Raw genomic sequence first — 24159 nt, 5'->3', positions numbered from 1 at the left:
TGTGAGGCGACAGCGCTAACCACTACACCACCGTGCCGCCGCCACCTGTCATATTTATGATTTTATGGGTGTCCTGGCCAGTATGAGATACAGCCTCACTGAGGCTATTTTCTTTTATTTATTTTTTTGGGGTGGGGTTTACAGTATGTTTACATTTTGGACATAGAGGACGAATCATTATGTACAGAATGATGTTATCTGTTATCAAGGTCTGATCAAACAAATTCAATTAAATTGTTGTAATTAATGACATTTTGTTTTCCTTGCAACATGATACAGGACCAAGGACAGAAGGCCGCATTAAGGAACGAAGTAGCAGGTATCCTCACCTCAGCTAAACTGCCACCCAGAAACACAACTAAACAGGAAATGGAAGCCATCAGGACACTCGCAAAGAACAACAAAATAACAATACTACTGGCTGACAAAGGGAGGACTACGGTTATCCTGGACACTAATCAATACGAAAAACAAATGAATGAAATGCTCACGGACCCAAACACATATGAAGTACTCAAAAAAGACCCGACGGAGGAAAAGAAAAAAAGACTGAAGCTATTACATCCATTACTGGATGACAACAAAATCGATAAACAAACATACAACCACCTCATCCCCACAGCAGACATCACCCCCCGGATATACGGCACACCGAAAATTCATAAACCCGGAGCACCACTAAGACCCATAGTAGACAGCAGAGGATCAGTTACCTACAACCTTTCCAAGACACTGGCAGACATAATCAAACCACTCCTCGGACTTACGGAATACCACTGCAAAAACTCAAAACAACTGGCGAAAGAATTAAAGGAACTCAAGATAAAAAAGGATGAAATCTTCATATCACATGATGTCATATCCCTCTTTACAAAAACACCGGTCACAAACACACTCAATATAGTAGAAAACCGGTTAAAAGCAGACAGAACCCTGAAAAAACGCACAAAACTTACAGCACAGGACATAAAACTGTTGCACTTCATTTCGACTTCCACATATTTCCAATTCAGAGGCACAATTTACAGACAAAAAGAGGGATTTGCAATGGGGGACCCGCTATCTGCCGCTCTATGCAACTTTTTCATGGAGGATCTGGAAACCCGAGCCATAGAAACAGCACCGGATGACTGCAAACCCATTTTCTGGAAACGATACGTTGATGACATCCTCGAAATAACCAAAACAGGCCACACACAACCTAAACTCCATAGACAAGACAGGCAACATCAAATTCACACACGAAGAGGAAACAGACAAGACAATAGCTTTTTTGGACCTAAAAATACACCACACAGAAGAAGGGAACATTAGAATTACAACCAGGGCTTTGAACCGGTTCAAGGAACGAAAACGAAAACCGGGAACTTTTTCTATTTCACATGGAACAGAAACGAAACCAGAAACTTTATTATTTTTTATGTTCCGGAACAGAAACGCTTATTAAAAATAATGGTAACCGGTTAATACCGGTTTTTATTTCGTTCCTCAAAGTTTCCGTAGCCTACAAATAAAAAAGTCATTCTTCTCCTGCGCAAGTTTCTATGACCCACTGGGGTTCACTTCCTGTGTGACGTTCGCTGACTGAATGTAGAGAGTGGGAGGGTGGACTACTATCACGTCTCCACATCTTAAATAAGAGGTAAATATTGCAGTCTATCGTTATTCAAAAACGTCAATTTCAAACACGATATCAATATATTTGTCCACGTTAATGAGACGCTCGCGAACATTAAATGACATTAACCTCTGTTAGCCTATCAATGCATAGGGCCTGACTCGCCTTTGGTAACACACTAAACGAATTATCTTTCATTTTTGGCACTTTTTCTGTTTGTGTAGATGGGAAGACATACTGAGAATCCAAATCGCCAACATTTGAAATAATAATTGTTTTGAATTATTTCTTGTCTTATTTAATGAAGGTTGTAATAGAATTAGCCTACATTTGGCTTAAGCTGGATGAGACAGAGACATAATTTTATAGCCATTTGTTAAATAGCCGGCAGGGAACGTAATTAACCGTTCCGGGAACTAAATTTTTTTGTTCTAACCGGTTCGGGAACGTCTATTTAATGGTGGAACCCAAAACCGGAAACGTTAAAATTCTGTTTCTGTTCAGAACGAACCAATAGTAAAAAAATTCTGGTTCAAAGCCCTGATTACAACATACAGAAAACCTACACACACCGACCAATATCTTCTCTGGACATCTGAACATCCCATCGCACACAAAATGTCAGTAATCAGAACACTATACGACCGAACACAGAACATCACGGAGGAGAAAGACAGACAGGAGGAGGACCAACACATCCAACAGGCATTAAAAAACTGCCAATATCCACCGTGGGCAATCCGAAAAGGGAAACTACAGACACAAACAATGGAAAAAAACAAACAAACAAGAAAAAACACTGAAAAACCAAACCGGGGCTTTGTCACACTACCATACATAAAAGGAGTCACAGAACGCATCCAACGATCGATGAGGAAATACCATATCAACACCCCGGTCAAACCATACAAGAACCTCCGACAGTTGCTAGTTCACCCCAAAGACAAAATACAACCGGGCAACAAATGCAATGTCATCTATGAAATCCCTTACTGTTCATGTAACAAAGTCTATATTGGTGAAACGGGCAGATGCTTCCATACACGAAGGAAAGAACACCAAATAGAATGTGAGAAAGAAACAACAAAAAGACTCACAAGATCTGAAAAAGAAAAAGCACACCAAGAAAACCTAAAATCAGCCATTTCAGACCACTGCAAATGACAAAATCACATAATGAATTGGGAAAAGGCCAGAGTCATTCGCGCTGAAGAAAATAGATACCAGCGTTGGATTTTAGAGGCAGTGGAGATATGCAAGCGGGCACAAAGGACGATAAACCGGGATGAGGGAGCGTATGCGCTGTCGCACACCTGGAGCGCCGTCCTGGGGGAACGACCTGACAGCAGGAGGCGTGAACTACCTGTCAAATCGGACAGGACGTTCACACCTCCGTAACGTAACATCAGCTGATAAGGCACGTCACCACCTGACATCTGGTGACAGTTCTGAGGAAGGCGGAAGATTCACACTGAAACTGTCAACAAGGTAACGATCTTAAAATCCTTGTCTAAGAAACGAACTTAAAAATACATAATATATTTTGTTTTCCTGATCAAGTAGAGGAACAAATTATGAAATCATCAACCAAAAAAGATCACAATTAGTACTTTGTTGCACCTCCTCGTGCTTTCATGACCGCTTGAAGTTTTTGAGGTGTGGACTTCTCATCTCTCATCTCATTATCTGTAGCCGCTTTATCCTGTTCTACAGGGTCGCAGGCAAGCTGGAGCCTATCCCAGCTGACTACGGGCGAAAGGCGGGGTACACCCTGGACAAGTCACCAGGTCATCACAGGGCTGACACATAGACACAGACAACCATTCACACTCACATTCACACCTACGCTCAATTTAGAGTCACCAGTTAACCTAACCTGCATGTCTTTGGACTGTGGGGGAAACCGGAGCACCCGGAAGAAACCCACACGGACACGGGGAGAACATGCAAACTCCACACAGAAAGGCCCTCGCCGGCCACGGGGCTCCAACCCAGGACCTTCTTGCTGTGAGGCGACAGCGCTAACGACTACACCACCGTGCCGCCCAGGTGTGGACTTCACTAATGAAAAACAGCATTCTTCATTAGTCAGATTCCAACTTTCTCGTATAGCAGCTGACAGATCAGCTTTGCAGGATGGAGCTGTTTTCAGCTGTTCCCGTTCAGGGTCACCACAGCAGATAATGTCCTTCCATATCTTCTTCTGTCACACCAACCGTCCTCATGTCCTCCTTCACCACATCCATAAATCTCATCTTTGCTCTTCTTCTTTTTTTCCCCTTCTACCTGGCAACTCCATCTCCAGCATACTTTTCCCAGTATACCCTGGATCTCTCCTCTGTATGTCTCCAAACTGTCTCAATCTTGCCTCCCTTACTTTGTCCCCAAGCCATCCTACATGTCCTGTCCCTCTAATATTCTTGTTTCTAATCCTGTCCAACTTTGCCACTCCTAACGAAAACCTCAAAATCTTCAACTCCGCTAGCTCCAGTTCAGCCTCCTGTCTTTTTGTCTCCAAACCCTACAACATCACTGCTCTTACTACTGTCTTGTACACTTTCCCTTTCACTCTCACTGGTACAGTACCCTTCTGTTACAGATCACTCCTGACACTCTTCTCCATCCATTCTACCCTGCTTGCACGGTCTTCTTCACTTCCCTTCTGTACTCACCGTTATTTTGCACAGTTGACCCCAGATATTTGAACTCATCTGCTCTGACCACCATCCTGCAAACCAAACCTACTTTCTACTGATGGAATGAGAAAAGTATCCAAAACCTCAGTGTCCACCTGCGCACTTCCTGTAGAGGTAATGACTGCCATCTCCCCTGGTCCTTTACCTGACATCCAACCCCATATCATCAATGATTGCAGAAATTTGCTTGTTTTCTTCAGGCAGTCATCTTTATCCAGTATGTTTAATTGAAAAGGCACCAGACAAAAGTTCCAGCAGCATCTCTTTGGCCAATGCAGATTTGTGATTCATCACTGAACTTCACTTTCATCCAGTCATCCACAATCCACAACAGCTTCTCTTTAGCCCACTGTCACCTTGTTTTCTTCTGTTTGGTCTTCATGATGGTTCCATTTGGCTTTTCTGGATGTAAAGCCCATTTCCTTCAGTGAACGTCTACCAGTTCGGTCACAAACATCGACTCCCATTACTGCTCATTTGCTTTTCATTTGATTTGTTGTGCATTTTCTATTTTCAAGGCACATACAAAGGGGGGTGGAGCCATGGCCTAAAGGTTAACGACGTGGCTTTGGGACCAAAAGGTCGCCAGTTCGATTCCCAGCAGGAATGGCCTAGCCCCCAGCGGCTTCCTGGACTACCCACTGCTGTGGGTATGGCAGGCTCCTGTTGGACTCTGGATAAGAGTGTCTGCTAAATGCCTGTAATGTAATTGTTTTGAGTTTTCCGTCCTGATGCTTTGACGAGTCTCTTCCATGATCTACCCGTATGTCTTCCTTTGACAACCTTCCCATTTTGCTTGTACTTGCTCCAAATTTTCGACACAGCTGACAATATCTCCTGCCACACTCCATATTGAATCACCTTCTTCAAGGAGTTTTAGAATAATTTCCATTGTTTCAACTGGCAGCTCTCTTATCGAGGCCATGTTTCCTTTCAATCAGCCAGGTGTTAAGGTTCACAAGCACTCGCTTTTATCATTCAAATTATTTTTACGGTGTTTTGATTGGCTGAGCAAACTGCAAATAACTGCCTACAAATTACGGTCTGTTCATGTGCAGTTACTTCACACTTTTTTCAACATGGCTCAATTTCTTTGTTATCGTTTAACTCGTCATGCCAACTTTATAATCAGCATTTAAAAAAAAAATTTTTGAATGAAAAAACAATTATTGAACTCATCTCATCTCATTCTCATCTCATTATCTCTAGCCGCTTTATCCTGTTCTACAGGGTCGCAGGCAAGCTGGAGCCTATCCCAGCTGACTACGGGCGAAAGGCGGGGTACACCCTGGACAAGTCGCCAGGTCATCACAGGGCTGACACATAGACACAGACAACCATTCACACTCACACCTACGGTCAATTTAGAGTCACCAGTTAACCTAACCTGCATGTCTTTGGACTGTGGGGGAAGCCGGAACACCCGGAGGAAACCCACGGGGAGAACATGCAAACTCCAAACAGAAAGGCCCTCGCCGGCCACGGGGCTCGAACCCGGACCTCCTTGCTGTTAGGCGACAGCGCTAACCACTACACCACCGTGCCGCCATTATTGAACTCGGTTTTCACAAAATAATGTGATTTGTTAGTGTCTGCCTTCGGCATCGGCAAAGAATTAATTGCTTGCTCGCCACAAACAAATCATGATATTTTGTGAAAACCGAGTTCAATAATAGTTCTTGTTATGTGGCATGAGCTACTTCTAGTAAAATCATGCGCTCTGATTGGTTCCTTGGTGGCTAGTATTTTCCCATAATGTCCATGGGTGATGGCGGACTTTCTTTCCAAGTCACCGGCTTTCAATGTTGCAAAAAACAAACAAAAACTAGAAAAGTACTCGGAGAGCGCAGACCTCCGCCAAGAATCCTTTAAAAAAATCCAGGATCCAGAAGGTGATCCGGATCACCGCCAAAATTGAATGGATTGTTACTTGTGCCCAGTCGCACCTCTGGAAAAAATTTCAGAGCAATCTGTTCATTACTTTTTCTGTAATGTTGCTAACAGTCAAACCAACCAACAAACAAACCAACGCTACCGAAAACATAACCTCCTTGGCGGAGGTAACAAAATGACAAAAAAAGATTAACTGGAAATCAAAACATCTGAAACACAAAAGACAAACAAGAGTCAGTGAGTTATTCGAGAAATGAGCGATGAAGAGCATTCAGAAATCGCTAACTGCTAACAGAAATTCAGTAATGAAACCGCCAGGCGTTTATTCTGCATGCGTGACTCAACTATGTTACAAATATGACGTGATTGAAAGCAGCATCACGCCTCGTTGTAATGAGCATCTATTTTAATCTTAGAAATAAAAAAGCCAGATAATCAGATTTTTCATGAAAAGTCACACTTTTATTTCCCACCATAAGTTGTAAAATGAATAGAAAATATAGTCAAGACATTTTTCTGGCCATTTTGAGCATTTAATCGACCCCACAAATGTGATGCTCCAGAAACTCAATCTGCTCAAAGGAAGGTCAGTTTTATAGCTTCTCTAAAGAGCTCAACTGTTTTCAGCTGTGCTAACATGATTGTACAAGGGTTTTCTAATCATCCATTAGCCTTCTGAGGCAATGAGCAAACACATTGTACCATTAGAACACTGGAGTGAGAGTTGCTGGAAATGGGCCTCTATACACCTATGGAGATATTGCACCAAAAACCAGACATTTGCAGCTAGAATAGTCATTTACCACATTAGCAATGTATAGACCCTTTTCAGTCACGTGACCTTCGTAAACGCGACCGCCATTTTGGACATGTAGTGGACTTCGGCTCGAATCTTTTTGAATGCGAGGAAGGCGACAAACGAAAAACATAAAAGAAAAAGGAGCGAGATGCAGAAAACACCTTCACTATCCAGCGACGTAGGGCATTTACAGGGCGAGCAGAGGGAGAGGTATTTGCAAAAATTGAGGTTAGCAGGCTTAGAGAACGACGTTTACCTGCTTCCACCAGGATTGTTCACTGACGTACGGAAGTACACGAAGCCCTCGTCTTTACCTGACTTCGGCCCACATGATCTGTATACCTATGTCATTAAAAACCCATCGCCATACACATACACGCCAACGTCCGAGGTTCCGGAGTGCGCTCCGGCTTGCTCCAGGAGTGCTCCGGCCGAGGTTCCGGAGCGCGCTCCGGCTTGCTCCAGGAGTGCTCCGGCCGAGGTTACGGAGCGCGCTCCGTAACCTCGGCCGGAGCACTCCTGGAGCAAGCCGGAGCGCGCTGCTTAATTTGAGGGCAACCTCGGCTGGAGCACTCCGGGAGCAAGCTGGGGCGCTGCTTAATTTGAGGGCAACCTCGGCCGGAGAGCAAGCCGGCGCGCGCTGCTTAATTTGAGGGCAACCTCGGCCGGAGCACTCCGGGAGCAAGCCGGCGCGCGCTGCTTAATTTGAGGGCAACCTCGGCCGGAGTACTCCGGGAGCAAGCCGGCGCGCGCTGCTTAATTTGAGGGAGAGCAAGCCGGCGCGCGCTCCGGAACCTCGGACGTTGGCTCCGGCAGCTATTTACACTGGATCCGGTGTAAATAGCTGCCGGATCATAATTACAGTAAACTAGTAAATACAGTAAAGGAAAAACTTGAGACTGAAAGGTTTTAACAGTCATCCAAATGACTGAACGTAAACATTGCTACAGTAACATACTAGCTACTTGCTGACATTAGCTAGTCAACAATAGTTACTACAGAAGAACAAAGAGGTTACAATGGGTTATTTTAGCCTATTTGGTTACACACTCGCCGCCACAGAATGTTAACAGCAATGTAATGCCTTTTCTGGCTAATTTTATTCGTCTTACCTCCAACAAAGTGATCACTACACAAGCGTTGGTATGCCGAGGGCTGCCAATCTGTTAATGGCCGCTATCCATCTTCTCCGTCAGGATCTGATAAAATGATAAACCTTGCCTTGTTTGTTGATGGTTACTACATCCAGGTGCACAACAATATAGTGGCATGATGGAAGTCTTGCTGAAAGTAAAAACTTTCTTTGCTGCCGTTCCTCAATGTTGGCTGTGGTAAACTACTGGTAGTACATGTCCAAAATGGCGGCCGCGTTTGTCGTGACGTCACGTGAAAAGGGTCCATAGAGTGTATTTCTGATTAGTTTAAAGTGATCTTCATTGAAAAGAACAGTGCTTTTCTTTCAAAAATAAGGACATTTCAAAGTGACCCCAAACTTTTGAATGGTAGTGTACGGTAAGTCACTATTAACTTCAGACTAATTTGCATATGTATACTTGTGCAGGTATTTGTTTCAGAAATGCAAATTACACGATGATTCCATAGTTTTTTTTTTCCTCTACTTGAACAGGAAAAAAAATGCCATTAATTATGACAACAATTTAATTAAATTTGTTTGAGGTGTGGTTTACAACGCCAGAATGTTCAGCTGTTAAACAAAAATAGTTTTGTGTCATATCTATGATTTTTTTTTTTTTTACACAGTAAAAAAGCTGTATGAACATCCTCTAAGAAGAGTGATCCCATTTTTTTATTATTTTTATTTTTTTGCCCGGGGTTGTACAAGTCTAAAAATTGAATGTGTGTGTGTGTATGTATGTATGCGTGGTACCTTTAGTGTTGTCAAGGCGAGCGACGGCCTTCTGCTCGGCCACGTTCCAGATGATCAGCAGGTTATCTGCGCTGGCGCTGGCGAACACCTCGGGGTTGTGTGGACACCATGAGATGGCCGTGATGGTCTTCTTGTGCTCGGACATGATGGCACGCAGCTTGAACTCGTTGTATCTGTGGTCCAGCTGAACAGACAGAAAGGAAATTGCAGCAATGAAATGAAGAAGAAACCTTTATTTGTCACATGCACCCTTGAAGCACAGGGAGATTCATTCTCTGCATTTAAAACATCTGAAGCAGTGAACACACACACACACACACAGAGCAGTGGGCAGCCATACTACAGCACCCAGGGAGCAGTCAGGGGTTCGGTACCTTGCTCAAGGGCACCCCATGTTAACCTAACTGCATGTCTTTGGGGGAAACCAGAGCACCCGGAGGAAACCCACACAGACACGGGGAGAACATGCAAACTCCACACAGAAAGGCTCCCGCCAGCTGCTGGGCTCGAACCCAGAACCTTCTTGCTGTGAGGCGACAGTGCTAACCACTACACCACCGTGCCGCCCCTGAGGGAAAGTAATGTGCCAGGAAAGTCCACAAAGCTAATAATGTTCCAGATTATTCAATGGCATCATGTCTGCTATCATTATTTCTTTAGTTTAAAAAAAAAACGAAGCCATTGAGAGAAAATATCAGTAACATCTCTGGAGCATTATTGCTTGTTCGAAGGTTTAAGAGACATACTGGACATTTTTTAAAGGTCCCATGGCATGAAATTTTCACTTTCTGAGGTTTTTTAACGTTAAAATGAGTTCCTCTGACCTTCTTAAGTCACCCCAGTGGCTAGAAATTTCATAATGTGTAAACCAAACTATGCCCAACATTTGAGAATGGCGCGTCAAAACGGCACGTTGATAAGCTCTTCCCTTTACTACGTCAGCAAGGGAGATGATCCCCACGCCCCCTTTCTGGATTCCCACCCACTGTATGGATTGCCCTGCCCAGTTGTAGTGACGAGACCATAGAGGACACAACATGGCGTCACCTAAGCGAGCAAAACATGGAAATTGCGCTGTAAATGGATGTGGCAACACAGAAAGGAGTCTGTTTTTACTGCCGACGGGAGAGCCCCTGAAGACGCAGTGGCTTAATTTTATTTACTCCAATAATACGCCGTCGAGTCTACCTAAGACGGTGTATGTTTGTCGGAAGCATTTTCCTGAGGAATGTTTCCACAACTTGGGACAGTACAGGGGAGGTTTTGCACATCAACTGTCACTGAAGCCTGGGTCCGTACCAAGCATCCCTGCCGCATCAGCAGCAAACACCGAACAAGTAAGTGTATAACTGTTAAGTCGTTTTGCCGTGTTTTAAAATCGGTGCCACGTTAGCCTTGCAATGGCCACATTAGCTGTGCAGCTAACCGCTTCCTGGAGTTAGCCAGGTACTCTGCGCTACAAAACCAAAAAGCATGCAGCATGCTCTGTTATAATAGCCAATCAAAACAGTTTTTACAAAGACACCCACATTCTTTTTTTTAAGTCACTCGTTCATTTTATTTGTTTGTTTGTTCAGTAAAAACCCAAACATTTGTTGAATTTATTTTATTTCCTCGCGTCGCACCTTAATGACGTCAGCGCGCGGTATTTTTTCCCTTCACGGTTTGTTCCTTCTCTCTCGCCATAGTAAGACACCCACATCCGCTTGTTCTGACCCACTGGAGGTAGCGTCACAGTGCTGTTAGCCAATCAGAGGTAACACGTTTACATGTCATGAATATTAATGATAAGACCCACCCCCACCCTCTACCCTTCCCCGCCTCCTGCTTCTCATTAGCAAAACGACGCACTAGGAAAAGCGCTGAAATGGGGCTTTCTCCCAGGAGGCTATATCTACGTGCCAAGGGTTCATTTCGAGAAAGGCTGCAGATATAACATCCGAAAACCTCCACGAGCCCGTTTAAAGCATCAACAAACCACCATGCCATGGGTCCTTTAATTTTATCATAGCAGACATGATGCCATTGAATAATTTGGAACATTATTAGCTTTGTGGACTTTCTTGGCACATTCCTTTTCTCCTTGTAGAACACATTTTCTGGACGAATACATAATTTTATCAAATCTTCAATAAATATCTATAGTTAAGTACAGCGTAACAAAGGCAGTATTTACGTATTTTGTTCATGAAAACTAAAAGGAAAAATGTTCAATAATCCCCCCCCCGATAATAAATATCTTGCACAACAAATAAAATCGAGAAAAAAATATTTCAGAGTCAGTCACCCAGACAAGACTGGACTCTTTTCCCCTTCCTTATCTTAAGCAATTAATTAACAAATTAATTCAGATACACTGCACTCTACGTGCTCAGCCACTGTCGTTGTGTACTGATAAATAAAACTCGGGCCTGGCTTTCCTGATCTGACGCTGCGTTTGAGCTTTTATCTCACATTTCCCGACCTCCAGCTCGGAAAAACAAAACAAAACGCCCCCTCGGCTTGGAATTCCAACTGAAAATGTTGAAAATGTTCCTCCAGCATATGATGCCATGTCAACACGGCTGCTTACGCCGTCAACAATAAATAAAACAACACTTTAATACTTTACATATAGTTTATACAGCAGTATTTACTTTAGATAACTTGACTAAGGGCGGCACGGTGGTGTAGTGGTTCGCGCTGTCGCCTCACAGCAAGAAGGTCCTGGGTTTGAGCCCCGGGGCCGGCGAGGGCCTTTCTGTGTGGAGTTTGCATGTTCTCCCCGTGTCCGCGTGGGTTTCCTCCGGGTGCTCCGGTTTCCCCCACAGTCCAAAGACATGCAGGTTAGGTTAACTGGTGACTCTAAATTGAGCGTAGGTGTGAATGTGAGTGTGAATGGTTGTCTGTGTCTATGTGTCAGCCCTGTGATGACCTGGCGACTTGTCCAGGGTGTACCCCGCCTTTCGCCCGTAGTCAGCTGGGATAGGCTCCAGCTTGCCTGCGACCCTGTAGAAGGATAAAGCGGCTAGAGATAATGAATGAATGAATGAATGAACTTGACTAAGATGAATTATTTGGGTAAATCGATAACAGTGATCATACAGTTCACTGCTTTAAAGCGCTTAACCAGGAAATTTTGAAATTACGGGGTTATGAAATGTCATCATTATACATTAATACAAGATAAAATAAATAAGTAAGCGGACTTTAGCTTAAAAAACATGTTAAAGTTGTAACATCAGTTTGTTGGGCCATTTCACCGGGCGTGGCCGTACTGGATTAGCCAGATATATTGGATAGATGTATTAGGAGACGGAAATGAGGGCGGTGCTACATGACGTAGGATTCAGCACAACAGCACACCATGTCACACATCAATCGGATGGAAGATAAGCAGGTAAATATATACAGTGGCATGCAAAAGTTTGGGCACCCTTACTGAAAATGTCTGTTACTGTGAATAGTTAAGTGAGCAGAAGATGAACTGATCACCAAAAGGCATAAAGGTAAAGTCGGGACATTTCTTTTCAGCGTTTTCTGCAAGATTTGTGTATTATTTTTGTTTTGTACAATTGGAGAGTGAAAAAAGAAAAGGAACACTATGCGAAAGTTTGGGCACCCCAATACATTTGAGTTCTGAGTTAACTTTGACCAAGGTTCCAGACCTTAATTAGCTTATTTAGCTGTGGCTTGTTCAAATTCTTCGTTAGGAAAGGTCAGATGATGCAGATTTCAAAGCTGTATAAATTCTCTGACTCCTCAAACTTGTCACTAAAATCAACAACCATGGCCTCCTCTAAGCAACTCCGTCGCATTCTGAATAATAAAATAATTGATGCTCACAAAGCAGGAGAAGGCTACAAGAACATAGCAAAGTGTTTTCAGGTAGCCGTTTCCTCAGATTGTAATGTTATTAAGAAATGGCAGTGAACAGAAACAGTGGGGATCAAGGTGAGGTCTGGAAGATGAAGAAAACTTTCTGAAAGAACTGCTCATTGGATTGCTAGAAAGGCAAATAAAAACCCCTGTTTGACTGCAAAAGACCTTCAGAAAGATTTAGCAGACCCTGGAGTGGTGGTGCACTGTTCTACTATGCAGCGACACCTGAACAAATATGACCTTCATGGGGGAATCATCAGAAGAAAACCGTTCCTGCGTCCTAGCCACAAAATTCAGCATCTGAAGTTTGCAAATGAACATCTAAGCAAGCCTGATGCATTTTGGAAACAAGTCCTGTGGACTGATGAAATCAAAATAGAAATTTTTGGCCACAATGTGCAAAGGTATGTTTGGAGAAAAAAGGGTGCCAAATTCCAGGAAAAGAACACCTCTCCAACTCTGAAGCATGGGTGTGGATCGATCATGCTTTGGGGTTGTGTTGCAGCCAGTGGCACAGGGCACATTTCATTGGTCGAGGGAAGCATGGATTCGAATAAATACCAGCAAATTCTGGAAGCAAACATCACACCATCTGTAAAAAAGTTGAAGTTAAAAAGAGGATGGGTCCTACAATAAGACGATGATCCAAAACACACCTCAAAATCTACAATGGAATCCCTCAAGAGGCCCAAGCTGAAGGTTTTGCCCTGGCCCTCACAGTCCCCTGACCTAAATATCAGTGAAAATCTGTGGATAGATCTCAAAAGAACAGTGCATGCAAGACAGCCTAAGAAACTTGTAGAACTGGAAGCCTTTTGCAAGGACGAATGCGTGAAAATCCCCCAGGTAAGAACTGAAAGATTATTAGCTGGCTACAGAAAGTATTTACAAGCTGTGATACTTGCCAAAGGGGGTGTTACTAGGTACTAACCATGCAGGGTGCCCAAACTTTTGCTTTGGGCCCTTTTCCTTTTTTGTCATTTTGAAAATGTAAAAGATGAAAATTAAAAAAAAAAATGTGCTTAAAATATAAAGGGAATGAGTCATCTTTAACTTTATGCCTTTTGGAGATCATTTCATCTTCAACGTACTTAACTGTTCACAGTAACAGCAATTTTGACCAGGGGTGCCCAAACTTTTGCATACCACTGTATATTTTTTTTAAATAAACAGGCAATAAACTAGCCACCTCTTTATTTTGATTCCTTTTCTTATCATGCATTGCCATAACTTTTGTGGAGAAATGCAAACAAATTGACTGAGACCATAATACGTTAGACCAGGGGTTTTCAAAGTGTGGGAGAGTCCGCCCCCCCGACAGCAAATAAACAACAGCGCCCCCCTTACAATTTTTGTTGTTGCTATACTTAATGGTCCATTCGTATTAAAAAAAATGGTTGTTGTACACATTTTTTTTTCTTTTATACATTTTAAACATCTGTGCTTTTTGAAAACATCTTTTTTACACATTTTAAACATCTGTGCTTTTTTAAAACATCTTTTTTACACATTTTAAACATCTGTGCTTTTTAAAACATCTTTTTTTTACACATTTTAAACATCTGTGCTTTTTTTTTAAACATCTTGTTTTACACATTTTAAACATCTCATAGCATCGTTAGCTAGCACCTCTTGGCAGACAACACACTGTGGCAGTGGAGCATCTTCAGATCCAGTCCATGAAAATCCAAACTTTAAATAATCGTGGTCATACTTCCTTCTTTTTTTGCTTGGCCCAGACTCTGTCTCCTCACTCACTGTAGCTTTAGGTACTAAAAATCGATCCATTTTGTCTCTGGCAAAGGCTAGCTGAAGTTCACAAAATGTCCGCAATAGTAACTTATTCTGGTTTATTTTTCCTCATGTTGCGCCCCCCCTGAAGTACTCTGGCGCCCCCTAGGGGAGGCGCGCCCCACACTTTGAAAAGCCCTGCGCTAGACCATAATATTATACTATAGTCTAGTACAGCATGCACTTGTACTGTACACCTCTGCTGTGCTCGCGGAAAATGACATCACGCACGATGGAGTTATGGCGGCCTTGCTGACAAAACGAGTCCTGTATATTTTCATTCTCTTAGTGGTTATATCGTTAAGAACAAATTCAACATGCAGCTTTAATTTTTATAAAGGACAGGACAGACATAAAAACCGACTTTTAGCTCAATTTGTTTATTTGCGAGAGACTTTCTTTCAATATAAATTGATAATAAACTCATGATCATGAACGTTAGCTAGCTTGTTGCAAACAAAAAAACATGCTTTCATGGTCTGTGTTATTTCCCTTTTTGAGAACTTGAAAAATTATACACCGAGTTGTGAGTTCAGATGCTTACTTCGGAGCTAATGCAGCATGGATACGTTTGCTAACTGTGATTCTTTTGTGGTTGGAAAACTACAATAATCACGCTAACAACTATGATGGTGTATTAGGGCCACTGTAGGGTTAAATAAATAAATAAATAAATACAAGAGTTGAGGGAGAGGGTAATATTTAAAAAAAAAAAAACCTAAAAATTTCTAAGATTAAAGTCATAAATTAACGAGAAAAAAAAAATCTTGGACATTCTCTGAGATTCTTGAACAGTTATTCCCCGAAATCGAGTCGTACATGAGCTGATAGCTGACAAGGCGCATAGCACCGAGTTGTCTATCATCCATGTATGATGAGATTGAGTGGAATAACTGTTTTATTCTATCCACATTCACTGGATTTTGAAAAACAGATCTTTTATTATTTTTTTAATTTGATAAATAAAATCTTTATACAAAACGCCTGACAAAATAATTTCCGCTTAGAGTCCAAACAAACCGGCAAAATGACAGGAACAATTGGTGAAGAATGCGATAATAATAATAATAATTCTTGAAAAATAAGAAAAGATACGTTCTTACCGTCAAATACTTTTCTTCCATATTTTGTTGCTTTTTTGTATTTTTGGGGGGTTTTGTTTTCGAGTGGAGTTTTTATTTGCCATTGTTGTGTGTTATGCCTGATGTAAAGACTCTCGTCTCTGCGAGCCTACCACACAGATTTAATACTTGTCATTTTTAGGGCATACCTAACAACATGTTTTCTTTCTCTCTCTCCTCTCCCCCCCCCCCCCCCCCCCCCCCCCCCCAATCTGTCCCTCTGAGTTACATGTTGATCCTGGGATTGAGATGCTGGCCTCTTCTGCCCCTCGGACCTGCTTGATCCATCCTGGTGCCCTGTGTCTGGTCGGAGTTTTATCGCACCGCTCCTGTGAAGGACGGCCCCAGTTGAGGGTTGAGGGTTATACCTGTTAAAACTGTTAATGTTATAGTCATGCTGTCTGTTGTTGCCCAAATGAGGATGGGTTCCCTTTTGAGTCTGGTTCCTCTCGAGGTTTCTTCCTCATGTCGTCTGAGGGAGTTTTTCCTTGCCACCATCGCCACAGGCTTGCTCATTGGGGATAGATTAGGGATAAAATTAGCTCATGTTTTAAGTCGTTCAAATTCTGTAAAGCTGCTTTGCGACAATGTTTATTGTTAAAAGCGCTATACAAATAAACTTGATTTGATTATTTCGTCCTCGGTTGGTTCAGCAACACGCTCCGCCATTTTGTTTTTCTCTACTCACGGAATATGAGCTGATATCCTAGTATTAGAGTAGCCAATCAGAGCGCGCGATTGCTCATATCCAGTGAATGTGGACAGAATAAAAGGTCATGCTTTTGTGAGAAAAAACAAAACAAAACAGAAATCACGAGATTAAAGTCATAAATTTACAAGAAAACACGAAGAAACTCAGATTGACTCAGATCACATGCTTCACATGCTTCCTGGCTGCAGTGCATTATGGGAAATGGATTTGAAAATCTTTTAGCGCTTTATTCTTTCAGACTGCGTGATCAAGGAGGAAAGACTGCATTTCCTATTATACTGTAACTCTGAGCTCAGCCGTGGTGTCTGTAGTGCGATGACGTTGATCCAACCTTGTAAAGTGAAGCGATCTGGTTCCTTGACGGGAAAACTCATTATTCTTCCCGATTAGTTCCCCCCACAAATTTATAACTCAGAGAATATCCAAAAATTTTCCCCCTCAGCATAATACCCCCTGTGTCAGCTCCATATTTCTTTCTTAAAAAAAAAAAGAAAAAAAAAACACGACAATAGTCCTAACACACTGCTGTACAGTACTGTGCAAAAGTCTTAGCCCCCCCTTTTTTTCATACAAACTTTACTGATTTCTAATTTATGACTTCTACATTATCGAGAGCACTTTCCAGATTAAAAAGAAAACATAATGAAGGCTGCTGGGTTTTGGTGCAAAATGAAGAAGTGAGTGTGACAAAGTGCGTCTGGTTCTGTAAGATGCTCAGTAAAACTTACAGATCATTTCCGCATAAACCTGCAACTCATTGGACCCGAGACTACTATTTTATTTAAAGCAAAGAGTCGTCTCACGCCAAATACGGACTTTGTTTCATTTATTATGGCTTACTGATTACTGTTTATAGTATTTTTTAAATGTTGAAACATTCCATTATTTTTAAGCCATGTTTGTTTGACAGCATTTCTTTACATGTGCCCAAGACTTTTGCACAGGACTGTACAGAACTTTTTGTCCAAACAAAAACCTGCTTTTGTAATGTCTGTTTTGACTGGCTAACCTAATACTGCTCGCCAGAACTCGTATAAATGTAAAGATTTAGATTTCAATTTTTATTTATTTTTATTTATTTATTTTTTTAGAGGAAGGGTTTTATGGAACATCAATGAACTTGCCTGTTCAAAAAAAAAAAAAAAAAAACGTCTCCCAGACACGCGGTCTGGTTCTACTTCAAGGACGACCTGAAAATGAAGACTCCAAAATTAGTTTTCCATGCACAGTGTTTACCTGGTAGACGTATATAGCAAGTGTAGCGCAGTAAGCGAATCTGTCTCCACTCGCTGCACACACATCTTTATTCCAGGGTTGACATCCAGCAGCTAGCAGTCCCACCTGCTTCACCTGAGACATCTTTACCTGGCCACAAACAACCAACAGAGTCACCTAAAATGTTCAACACAAGCAGAAACTGGTTTTGTGATCATAAAGCAAATACAAAAAAAAACAGCATGTGTAGTTATGGCTGTAATGTTCAATGTCGAGTGTAGTCGTACACAGAGGCAGGGTTAGATTGAATAATTAGGGGTGTGGTGATACATACACTACCATTCAAAAGTTTGGGGTCACCCAGACAATTTTGTGTTTTCCATGAAAAGTCACACTTTTATTTACCACCATAAGTTGTAAAATGAATAGAAAATATAGTCAAGACGGTGGCACGGTGGTGTAGTGGTTAGCGCTGTCGCCTCACAGCAAGAAGGTCCGGGTTCGAGCCCCGTGGCCGGTGAGGGCCTTTCTGTGTGGAGTTTGCATGTTCTCCCCGTGTCCGCGTGGGTTTCCTCCGGATGCTCCGGTTTCCCCCACAGTCCAAAGACATGCAGGTTAGGTTAACTGGTGACTCTAAATTGAGCGTAGGTGTGAATGTGAGTGTGAATGGTTGTCTGTGTCTATGTGTCAGCCCTGTGATGACCTGGCGACTTGTCCAGGGTGAACCCCGCCTTTCGCCCGTAGTCAGCTGGGATAGGCTCCAGCTTGCCTGCGACCCTGTAGAACAGGATAAAGTGGCTAGAGATAATGAGATGAGATGAGATGAGACTGCCTAAAACACTTTATTTTAAGAGCTCCTCCCAACTGCTTTTCATGCCAAGATTGCACCAGAGAGCCCCAAATTTGCTTAACTATTTCAAATTTTCCCAGGACAGCATGCCTTCGGACTCCGATAGCAGTTCTTCACTCGGCCACGAGACACCATCTCTCAATTTCTAGATAATATCCCGACTCCTACTCCTCCTGTTTCCTATCGCCCTGCTCACCAGCAGCTAAACACAGAGTCATGATATTCTACACCCAGAAACCCAACAGAGTCCTGATGAATCTTATAACAGAGTTACAGCAATAAAATAATTCATTTGTTTATACTGATTGAAAAGGCCTGATAAGCCAATTTCCATTCTGCAGATGGAATGGAATGCCAGTGTACTGCGAGAAAGGATTAACTTGCAAGTATTTCCCATTGGTTCCTATTTAATGCGCAAAAATTGGAGAAATACTAATATTATGGTTTCATCTTATCCTGTCATACACAGCCTCTCCTTAAAAAAAAAAAGCTCAGAAAGAAAGAAGTAGCAGAAGGAAGAAGGAAGTAGCAGGGATTGTTGTTGCCTGTGGTGACGCTGTGTTTATCTAGCTAGGACCTTTAGCATGTTTTGCTTCGCTAATCTGCCAACAAAGCGAGTATGAAGCCGAGCGTATGAAATGCAAATCAAACAAGGAATTTCACACTGATTCATGCATTATTTAATTTGTGTTTAATTTGTTAGCTACATATACCGTAGCTCCTACCACTTCTTATCAGAAGTTAAAAAAAAGGGGAAAAAAATGTTAGACAGGCCACGCCCACAAGTGACAACAGTAGTGGCCACAAGAGTCAAACTCCAAGTGACACGAGGGAATTTATTAATTTAAGAATAGGAAGGTATGGAAACGTGCAACTTATGACCAATTCAGGTTGAAATAATCACCGCAGTGATGGATTTTTAATGTCACCGCCCCCTGTTGTGTTGCTCCGCCCAGATCAACGCGTATGTCTGTGTATTTCTGAACAAAAAATTACCCACTAGGTATAAAAACAAGGCTTGAATATTGACAGTTCAGTGTTCTAGCACTAAAATGAGTCCACTGGTGTGTGTGTAAAATGGATTATTCAGCTGTTAATCGATGCTCAAAGTCATGTGGATGTGACTGAATTGGAATGAATGAGAACCGCTGCACTGTTAATTCACTCCACGTTCAGTGATGATGTTCACACACACACACACACACACACACACACACACACACACACACACACACACGTAAGCTATATCTACATTGGAAACATCCCAGCATGATGTTAGCATGGCCTTCTAGTTGAGTGTTCACAGGGATGATAGAAACAGTGCACACTCATCTCTCTCTCTCTCTCTCTCTCTCTCTCTCTCTCTCAGCAGCAGCATAACTTCCTACCTTCATGCCGTTGTCTGTCCTGCAGAACCAGCTTAGTGTCTCCATATCTTCCTAATTTCTCTCTCTCTCACACACACACACACACACACCACCACCACCACCAACAACAACAACAACCTGAACCTGGTGCTTTTACTGAAGAAAAGAAGCAAACGCAAGATGAATGGTGTGTTTGAGAAAGCTAGCCCGCTATATGAACATATGGGAAAGAGAGAGAAAGAGAGAGAGAGAGACTTGTCTGTTTGGGACGTGATGATACGGTCCGTGTCGGTAGCCAGGCAACAGCAGACCACCTTCATTAACATTGAACGAGGTGTCTTTAACTTAAGGTGACCAGATTTCTAAGAGGAAAACCGGGGACATTTTCAGTTCGGTGGTGAAAATAACATTAAAACATCTAACGTTTTAATTTTTATTAAAAAAAAAAAAGTGGGGACATCTCTGTTTTTCATGTATTTTGATCATGCATTGCATAAAAAGTGGGATTTTCATCACTGAGTGCCCTGTAGGCCGACTCTGCAACCGCTTTAGGTTCACATTAAGGAAAGACAATGTGAAAATCTCTGGTATGGGTCCATAGTTTAGATTTATAGACTCTTAAATTGTAGGCTAGCTGAAACAAATGTTTTGGACTCATGAAAGTAAATATCTCATCTCATCTCATCTCATTATCTGTAGCCGCTTTATCCTGTTCTACAGGGTTGCAGGCAAGCTGGAGCCTATCCCAGCTGACTACGGGCGAAAGGCGGGGTACACCCTGGACAAGTCGCCAGGTCATCACAGGGCTGACACATAGACACAGACAACCATTCACACTCACATTCACACCTACGCTCAATTTAGAGTCACCAGTTAACCTAACCTGCATGTCTTTGGACTGTGGAGGAAACCGGAGCACCCGGAGGAAACCCACGCGGACACGGGGAGAACATGCAAACTCCGCACAGAAAGGCCCTCGCCGGCCCCGGGGCTCGAACCCGGACCTTCTTGCCGTGAGGCGACAGCGCTAACCACTACACCACCGTGCCGCCCTGAAAGTAAATATATTAAATTATTATACATACGGGCCACTTTTTCCATGGAATAAAAAAGTGTATTCTATTCCCTTCTACCAAGTTTATTGATGCCATTCAATACTGTTATCATATCACTAATCCTCCATGTATTACGCCACTCTATCCAATGGAGAATGAGCATGCAATATTGTTATAATATTGCACGCTGTCAAGACAACACACTGTCACACGCGAAGATCCAATGACAAAACTTTTCTGTCGCGCACGCGCACAATCATTTCTTTGTCGGCTGGGAGAGAGAGAAGACGGGGTTAATCCAGTGCTCGGTTTAAGCACTAAATAAATAAACTGAAAACTAAAGACACGCTGAACACCCGAAAGGCTACCAAAACATCATTATATATTCTTCACGCATATTTACAAGAGAAAAACACACCAACGACCATTGAAAAACTGGAAAAGAGACACGTCGGAGATGTAAAACTTCCACGCTAGTACCGGTAAGTGACTGACAGTTTGTTCACAAACATGACCACGAGGTTTGCTTCGTTAAAAGCTGAAGATTTAAAAGAGACAGACATGCTGAACACTCGAAAGGCTACCAAAACTTCACTGGATATTCTTCATGCATTTCATCTTCCGCATTAAACATATGTAAAAACTGGTAAAGAGACGCTAGAGACGTAAAACTTCTGCACTAGCAAGTGACTGACAGTTTGTAAACAAAAATGGCGACGAGGTTTGCATACATGTCAACCTTTGGTCAATCAAACCTGTATAACCAACCTCCAAAATCCGTATTTCCCTTATAAAATCCGTATAAGGTGCAAATTAAAATAATTTACCTCAAATTTGAATGATAATTAACAATGATTGTGGCAGCGGGGGCGTGGTCAAGCGCCAGTCTGTGACAGGAGGGTGGAGTCAGGGAAGGTAAGTGGCAGAATCACTACACCTGACGGCAATTAACCTGTGTTTGTGTGTCTTCCCAGTGACCGCGCCCTATTTAGGGAGGGAGAGCGAGAGCAGAGGGGAGCTTCCCTGGACGAGATGCTAGTGTGTGTGTGTGTGTGTGTGTCTCTGTATGTGCCGAAATATTGTTAGACTGAAAAGTGTGGCAATAAAGCCTTGTGTTACACCTGATCTCTGTCCTGCCGTCCTCTGTGCTCCACCCACACGTTCGAACTGGTTACAATGATATATCCCAGTTACTTTTTATTCAATATTAATAACAATAAACCTTCAGAATGAATACAAAGTATTTTTCCAGTCTCACCTGTGAAAGGTAATCCCATGTGATCTCGTTTGGACGGTAAACCTGTTGGTACAGTTAAACGCAGCACATGAATGAGGCATCTTTATTCTCGGCTACTGTCTACCAGAGACGGCTGAAGAATCTCCACTTTGCCCCATCCAATATGGATGACGTATGATTCTACGCAGAAGGCAGCGTCTATGTTTATATGTCTATGACTTCCCGGTTGGCGGGATTCTCGCAATGTGGTGTGCGCATGATCAAAAGTGGAACGAAGTCTCGCTACCACAAGATAACGTGCAATTTCATAAGACTCTTTACTGGCTGTCTGTGGTGTACAGTACGTTTATCATCGCGGGAATTGATTATAGCTCTAAATAAATATTGAAGTTTTTTTAAAGAATCCGTATAACTTTATTTATACGCCCGTATACTACGTTTATTGAATCAAATCCGTATAAAATACGGACATTCCGTATAGGTTGACATGTATGGGTTTGCTTCATTCAAAGCATAAGATTTAAATAGAAAGACAGGCTGAACTCCTGAAAGCCTCCAAAAACTTCAGTGGATAGTCTTCACGCATATTTACAAGAGAAAAACAGACCAATGGACATCAAAAAACTGGAAAAGAGAGCAATAGTGGAAATATAAAGTTCTACTTGGAGGTGAGGAAAAGTGACAGACTTTTACAAGAGGACTTCACTCAGCAAAGCCCTTTTGTTTTGAACAACTGCAATGTAACAATTAACTACGACCAAAAGTAACTTCGAACTTGAACTGTCAACCTGTATATAGCTTGTACATAATTTGGGTGGTTGTTCAGGCTTTTTGGACTTGGACCATTTTTATCGTTAGAACTTTGACTCTGCACAGTACATTGGATTGGCAGAACATTGAATTACATTCGATCAGAATCAGCATTCAATATTGGTAAGTTACTGCCCCGTTCTTAACTTTTTGTAAAATCTATAATTGTTTCATCGAATGTGTATGCATAATAATAGGAATAATATTGGCTGGCTTTTTTTTCATGGTATATCAGATATATTCCATTCAGCTACTCATCTTCGACTCATTCAGTATCATGCTAGCTGAATGGAATATATCTGATAGACCACTCAATGCCAGCCAATATTATTTAATTAATTACCATATATGCCACTAGTAATGGACAACATATTTAAAAATATACAAAACACAACACAATTTAAATAAACAGTTTACTTCAATCCAAGCAATTTCAAGGTCTCATCTCATCTCATTATCTCTAGCCGCTTTATCCTGTTCTACAGGGTCGCAGGCAAGCTGGAGCCTATCCCAGCTGACTACGGGCGAAAGGCGGGGTACACCCTGGACAAGTCACCAGGTCATCGCAGGGCTGACACATAGACACAGACAACCATTCACACTCACATTCACACCTACGCTCAATTTAGAGTCACCAGTTAACCTAACCTGCATGTCTTTGGACTGTGGGGGAAACCGGAGCACCCGGAGGAAACCCACGCGGACACGGGGAGAACATGCAAACTCCACACAGAAAGGCCCTCGCCGGCCCCGGGGCTCGAACCCAGGACCTTCTTGCTGTGAGGCGACAGCGCTAACCACTACACCACCGTGCCGCCCGGTAACATTATTATTATTATTATTATTGAGGATACAAATGATTCCCGATCTCCTGTAGAAGAAGAAGAAACCTTTATTTGTCACATGCACACTTCAAGCACAGTGAAATTCATCCTCTGCATTTAACCCATCTGAAGCAGTGAATACACACACACACACACACCCAGAGCAGTGGGCAGCCACACCAGAGTGCCCGGGGAGCAGTCAGGGGTTCGGTACCTCGCTCAAGGGCACTTCAGCCCAAGGCTGCCCCACAACCTAACTGCATGTCTTTGGACTGTGGGGGAAACCGAAGCACCCGGAGGAAACCCACGCAGACACGGGGAGAACATGCAAACTCCACACAGAAAGGCCCTCGCCGGCCACTGGGTTCGAACTTGCTGTGAAGCGACCGTGCTAACCACTACAGCACCGTGCCACCTAAACT

At 42.6% G+C, this 24159-nt stretch overlaps 1 protein-coding gene across 2 annotated transcripts in view; it reads right to left on the bottom strand.

The window, feature by feature from the left end:
- wdr17 (WD repeat domain 17) overlaps window positions 1-19877 on the bottom strand; it is a 391349-nt gene extending 371472 nt beyond the window's left edge. Inside the window, exons 1-3 of one of the 2 annotated variants that reach the window (XM_060924889.1) lie at window positions 19833-19877; window positions 17616-17744; window positions 8895-9078 (exon numbers count right to left, since the gene is read on the bottom strand). In XM_060924889.1, the coding sequence (XP_060780872.1) occupies window positions 8895-9078; window positions 17616-17744; window positions 19833-19877 (358 nt within the window). Of the gene's footprint in view, window positions 1-8894; window positions 9079-17615; window positions 17745-19832 lie in introns of those variants that run through there. The other variant, XM_060924890.1, reaches the window with a different exon arrangement.
- Window positions 19878-24159: the final 4282 nt, after the last annotated feature.

Source organism: Neoarius graeffei, chromosome 7 (genome assembly GCF_027579695.1).
Source record: "Neoarius graeffei isolate fNeoGra1 chromosome 7, fNeoGra1.pri, whole genome shotgun sequence".
In the NCBI taxonomy this organism is placed as follows: domain Eukaryota; kingdom Metazoa; phylum Chordata; class Actinopteri; order Siluriformes; family Ariidae; genus Neoarius; species Neoarius graeffei.
Note: the sequence above shows the minus strand (reverse complement) of the source record. Positions and strands in the feature narration are given on the sequence as shown.